This window comes from Crocuta crocuta, unplaced genomic scaffold (genome assembly GCF_008692635.1).
Source record: "Crocuta crocuta isolate KB4526 unplaced genomic scaffold, BGI_CrCroc_1.0 scaffold30, whole genome shotgun sequence".
Lineage (NCBI taxonomy): Eukaryota > Metazoa > Chordata > Mammalia > Carnivora > Hyaenidae > Crocuta > Crocuta crocuta.
In genome coordinates this window covers 12295909-12301528 of record NW_027528345.1, presented here as the reverse complement: position 1 = coordinate 12301528, position 5620 = coordinate 12295909, and the positions used below count along the sequence as shown (strand labels likewise).

The 5620-nt window shown below is 53.8% G+C and overlaps 1 protein-coding gene across 1 annotated transcript; it reads right to left on the bottom strand.

Annotated features, from left to right (window-relative positions):
- On the bottom strand, positions 1–5383 carry LOC144222891 (keratin, type II microfibrillar, component 7C-like). Its single transcript, XM_077753594.1, has 5 exons — positions 5300–5383; positions 4083–4208; positions 2269–2489; positions 1015–1046; positions 1–508 (listed from the first exon to the last, which is right to left on the bottom strand). The coding sequence occupies exons 1-5, from the start codon at positions 5300–5302 to the stop codon at positions 333–335; spliced, it is 558 nt and encodes a 185-aa protein (XP_077609720.1). The 5' UTR covers positions 5303–5383; the 3' UTR covers positions 1–332.
- Positions 5384–5620: the final 237 nt, after the last annotated feature.

Sequence of the window (5620 nt, the reverse complement as noted above, 5' to 3'; positions counted from 1 at the left end):
TCAGTCCACGGAAGAACTTTTATTGCAAGTGAGGTGTCCCAGGAAAATAAGAGTGGAGAGTGGGAGGCAGGTCAGAGGGGCAGCGTGCTGGGTCCAGGTAAGCCACACGCCTCCCCAGTGGCCCGGCATCCTGGCTATCTTCACCTTGGAATTCGGGCAGCCACCATCCAGGAAACTAGATCCCAAGACTTTACGCTTCGGGGTGGGGGGCAGGCAAGAGGGAAAGATGAGGTGAAGTCTAGCTCCATGGGAGAAGGCATCTGAGACACAGGGTCAAGTCCTTGGGGCAGAAGCTAGGGTTCTTTGACTTCTCCACAGCGGGGCAGGAAGGTTCAACATCCGCAGGCACCACCGCAGCCGAAGCCCCCGACGCATCTGGGGGAGCCGCAGAGCGCACAGCCGCCGCCAGGGGCGCTCGTGTCCAGGGCGCCGGAGCCCCCTGCGGGAGGCAGCTGGCCGGTGGGGCCCGAGGCTGAGCCCAGCCCGCAGGTGGGAGAGCTGCCCAGGGCTGAGCGGAGAGCAGCGGTCAGAGGGGAAAGCCGTCTTCTCCCGCTCTGCCCCCAGAAGACACACATCCAGACTCCTCTCCCAGAGGGCAGATGCAAAGACCCTCCTGCCCCCCGGGGGGTCAGAGGTACAGACTCCCCAAAGTAATGATACACAGACCCCTTCCTTCAAGAAACAGACTCCAGAAGCCCCCCCCCCTTCTGAGGTCGGACACTCAGATTCTCCCCACGCGAGAATCAAACAGTCTCTTCCACAAGGACAGACCCACAGAACCTCCTCCCAAACCCCAAGACAAACCAACAGAACCTGCCCCCAAAAGACAGACCACAAGATCTCCTCCCCCAACACACACAGAAATCACCCCGAGAGAAAAAACAGTCTTCCACAGAAGGGAGACACACAGAGCAGAAGCAGATCCCTTCTCCCTTCCCAAGAGAATGCACACAAAGGAACGCGGGAGTTAAGATTTAACTCCTCTAACCCAAGCTATGTCTATTATTTACTTACTGAAGCTCCCTGCTCCAAATCCCAGGCCAAGCCTGTGGAGAGAAGGAGGAAGCAGGTGAGTGAACATACCTCCTGGGTATAGTAATCCCCATTCTCCAAAACAAAACTCTCCTGGCCCTCCCCGGACAGGCAGAGATCTGTCCTTCCTACTTGCCCCCTGTTCGCTCAGATCCCCAGAGCCCTTTCCCATCAGACTCCTCTGGATCTTAAACTCAATCCTTCCTCCTTAAATTCAGATAGTTCAGTTTTATTGATGACCTCTTGGAGGAGGGAGAAGGCTAAAGATACTTTCTTTGGCCTAAAGGTAGCCTAAAAGGAGAGATGATGAAGGGAACATTTTAAAGGACACTGTAGAGGAGAATATTGGTCAGGCCTCAACCTATCAGTTTCTACCTGTGGGTCCTTGAGGTGGTTCTTTACCCTGAGACTCAGTTTCCCCATCTGTAAAATGGGGGTGACAGCACTCCATCCCAGGGGGGTTGTGGGATTGAAAGATAATAAATGCAGCATGCCTGTTGCATGGCGGGCTCCCTTTCCCTCCCCTCAGCCTACAGTACCCAGCTGGAGCCAGCAGCCCTTGGGTCTCTCCTGCTAAGGTTAAAAGTCAGACCCTTGCCTGTTCCCATAAACCCTGCCTTTGGGGCAAGAAGGGCAGTATTGAGGGGCGCCTGGGTGGTTCAGTCAGTTGAGCATTCGACTTCAGCTCAGGTCATGATCTCACAGTTCGTGGGTTCGAGCTCCGCGTCGGGCTCTGTGCTGACAGTTAGCTCGTAGCCTGGGGCCTGTTTCGGAGTCTGTATCTCCCTCTCTCTCTCTGACCCTCCCCTGCTCACGCTGTCTCTCTCTTTCTCTCTCTCTCTCTCTCTCAGAAATTTAAAAAAAAAACAAACAATAAAAATATTTTTTTTAAAAAAGGGGGCAGAATTGAGAAGGCATTCCAAACTGGGGACATCATTCCCCCTGACTGGGCCCTGGTCCTTGCAGCTGCCTCAATGGACAGACTGGCCCCTGCTCCTGGGGGGTGAATGACCATGTGTCATCCCATCCCAGGTGTCAGGGGTGCTTGTTAGCTCCACCTTTTTGTCTAAAGGGCCCTAAGCTGGTGGGGAGAAATTGGCTGCGGGAGAACAAGGCCCTGGAGTCCCAGGTCATCTCTCTCCACCCCTCCCTAGCCAGTGAGGACCCAGATGGTGACCTCCCTGTGCCCCTGCTCTCCTCACTGTGGCCACACCCAAAGCACCACCCAACCCCCACCTGCTCTCTTCACCGCCCAGCAGCTTGCGATAGGTGGCGATCTCAAAGTCCAGGCCCAGCTTGACAATCATGAGCTCCTGGTACTCCCGCAGCTGCCGCGCCATGTCCTGCTTGGCTCGCTGCAGGGCGGCCTCCAGCCAGGCCAGCTTGCCCTGGGCGCTGTCTGAGGCAATCTCCTCCTGCAGAGCTGGCGGCTCCCTGGCTCGGTCTAGTTCACAGGGCTGAGGGGCGAAGGGAAGAGCACAGACAGGACATCCTTGGCCCCCACCCTCACCCCCATCAAGGATCCAGACCCTTCTTGGAGGCTGGAAGCCCAGTGAGGGATTAGAGATCGCTCTAAGGAATGGGCCTGCCCGTTCCAAAAAAATGTGTTTGTGTGACTTCCTGGCTCCCAGTGTGGAGGTTTGGGAGCAGCCATCTGGGATGGCAGGGGAGAGTGCCTTTCATATCTAGTATGGTGACTCTTCTGAAAGTCACCACATATGGTGACTCTATGTTCCAGGAAGCATCAAATGCTCCTGCACACATAATGCTAGGTTTATGGTTTCATCAGGGATGCTAACAGGAGGAAACGGATTTCCTCCCAAGAAACTAGCATCTGTAGTCTCTGTGGAAATATAACAATAATAAATGCTCGCCTTGGTGAGCTGTGCTTGCTGCTTAGGAAACTGGGGGCGGGGAGGGGGGGCAAGGATCAGAACAACGGAGGCTGGTGGCAGACTGAACTGTGACAGGGCCACCCATTCGCTCTGCCACCCCCCTGAAACCTGAATAGCTTGTCCCTCCTCACAGCCTGAAGAAGGAAGGACCCCTCAGAGCCTCAGACACTTGTGTCCACGGAAAGCAGGGGAAACAGGGAGCAGAATCCCTGCCTTCTACAGACAGAGCATGAGCCCGGGGGAGGGGGGGGCGGGGGGGGGAGGTGTGGAGAGCTTGACAGGGCAGCTGCTGGGAGGAGAGAGGGGAGGTTGAGAGGCAGAGAAGTCGGAAGAAAGAAAACATCCATGTGGGAACCTCTCCTTTCTAAGGCCCAGGGCCTGAGCTGCAAACCCGAATGCCTACAGAGGCCTGGCTGCAGGCATCCGAAGGGAAAGGCCAAATGTTAACTCTATAGCCACAGTATTTGGTTCCAGAAAGAAATGTGCACATTCTCAGTCTCCCGCAATCACCAGGACCTCTGCCTCGTTTTCAGTCTCTCACATCTCTCATTTAGAGACACGGGCGTGGTACCTTTTGTCTTCCACAAGGATAGATAATAACAGCACCAGCCAAGATTCGAGAAATGGCAAGAGCCCTCTGTCTCTGTATCAAAGGACGCAGCTTGGGGTTGTGGGGTCAATGCAAGCAAAAGGAGCATGACCTTGGGTGAAGGCAACAGAGAAGACAGAGCCTCCCTTCCCTAGCCGAATGTGGCCAGATCTGTGCATTTTTTAAAGAGAACCCAGAAAACTGGATTTCTCCATAAAATCTTGCAATTTCCAGAGACGGGCTCAAGTTTAATGCTATGTAGGACAAACAAAACACACAGATACAAAATTGCACATGCGCATAGGCAAACAAGCGTACATATTTATACATATTTACCTACATGTTAATTACATGCCCACATGAAATACAGAGTCCTAGGCAAAGGCGGCATGATGTACACGTGTACAGCCACACTTCTGGTTGTTCGGACAGTCACGGGGAGAAACTCCACCCATCTATTCCAGAGGATGGGGAATGACTAGTCCAGTTGTCATAGATAATGGACACCGTCCCACCATTCATCATTCCGGTGCGCCCACCCCCTCCCCCCCGCACACACCCCTCACCTGACTCTCAGCACTGCTCACCTCCGCTGTCAGCCGCTGGATGGCCTCGTTAAGCCTGTTCAACTCCTCCTTGCTGTGCCTCAGGCCCTGCGTGTGTTTCTGCATGGGCGACTGTATTTCCTCGCACTGTGGGACAGAGGCAACACAGAACGGGGGAGGGTCAGGAGAGGAGGGCAGCCAAGAAGGGCACCCAGCTGAAACCAACAGCAGGCTCCAGTACCAGCCCATCCACCTTCCGTCACGAGCAGATCTAATTTCTCTGGGCCTCTGTTTCTCTATCTGGAAAATGGGGATGATCATCTTTTCTATTGCCAGGGGTTGATGAGACAATAAAAATGCACTTGGCAGGCACACTGGCAGATCTGTTAAGTCTTTGGACTGTGATCACATAGGGTTTATCCCAGGCATGAGAGTAGCCAACCTCTAGCAAATCAGTTATGGTCATTCACATATGATCGTGTCAATTAATACAAAAACCATTTTTAAAAATCCAACAGTGATTCCTAATTTTAAAAATACTTTTGAAAATCTCAGAATATGAAGAAACTCCCTTAACTTGATGAATCCAGGGACCCAGGGATCCAGATTCCAGCTCCTTCGCTAAACCCAAGGCCACTATGGGGAGAGCTATCTAGAAGGGACAAAATCAGGGGGTCTTTTCCCTTTCCTGCACCTGTCCCCACACACCCACCCATAAACAGCCTGGGCTCGGTAACTGACACACAGAGCCGTATTCTCTTCAAGGTCTCTTATCTCCACCGTCTCACCTGGGCTCATGACCATCTGTGAAGTGGGCCAGGTGGGTGTTACTGTCTCCATTATCTTTCCTTGGGCAAGCTGAAGCTCATTACAGCTACTGTCCAAGGAAGTAGGGACCCAGTGGGACATGAGTGACCCTGCCAGTCAAGAGCTGAGCTAGACTGTGTCTTAAGCCCATGTTCTTTGCTCTACACCCCGAGGAACATAAAGTCACACACGCTCTTCAGCCCAGAGAACAGGAACTATTCACACCAAGCCCAGTGCGAGGTGCTTTCCAGGGCAGATGGGGTATGGGAAATGGATATGAACAGACTCCCACAGCCCACCCTTTCTGGCTCCCATTCCCAAAAGCTGTAGACATGGCAGGCAAGCTTGTGCCTGGCTTGTCCAACAGACCTGGGCAGAGTCCAAGACCCCTCATCCCATGTGACCCGATGTGCCATGTAGACAAACCTCACCATGATGAAGAGAGCTGTTGTCTTTCCAAGCCTCCAGGGAGCACCTAAGCCCAGCTCCAGCCCAGGGAGCTCCCAGAATCCTCGCCTCTGGGGACAAAGCCACTCCTTCCCAGGGGGCTTTGTGACCTCACCTTGCAGAGTTCTGACAGGGGCCAGAAGGGGCTGTTCTGTCAGCCCACGTGGGAGAGTGGCAGTCCCTGGGCTGGAATGGGCCGTGAAGGCAGGAGGAAGAGAAGGAAGGAAAGGTCCTTCGGGTGGGGGGAATGTACAGAGCCAAGGAGTTTGGGCTTGTGGAGTGAGAAATGGGGAGCCACAGAAGGT

What these genes read in the sequence shown, in the direction of transcription:
- LOC144222891 (XM_077753594.1), bottom strand. An exon ending in TGAGCAGTGCTGAGAGTCAG is followed by an intron (nt 2,490 to 4,082) that starts GTGAGGGGTGTG and finishes TTCGCCCCTCAG; the next exon opens with CCCTGTGAACTAGACCGAGC. An exon ending in ATTTGGAGCAGGGAGCTTCA is followed by an intron (nt 509 to 1,014) that starts GTAAGTAAATAA and finishes CTCTCCGCTCAG; the next exon opens with CCCTGGGCAGCTCTCCCACC.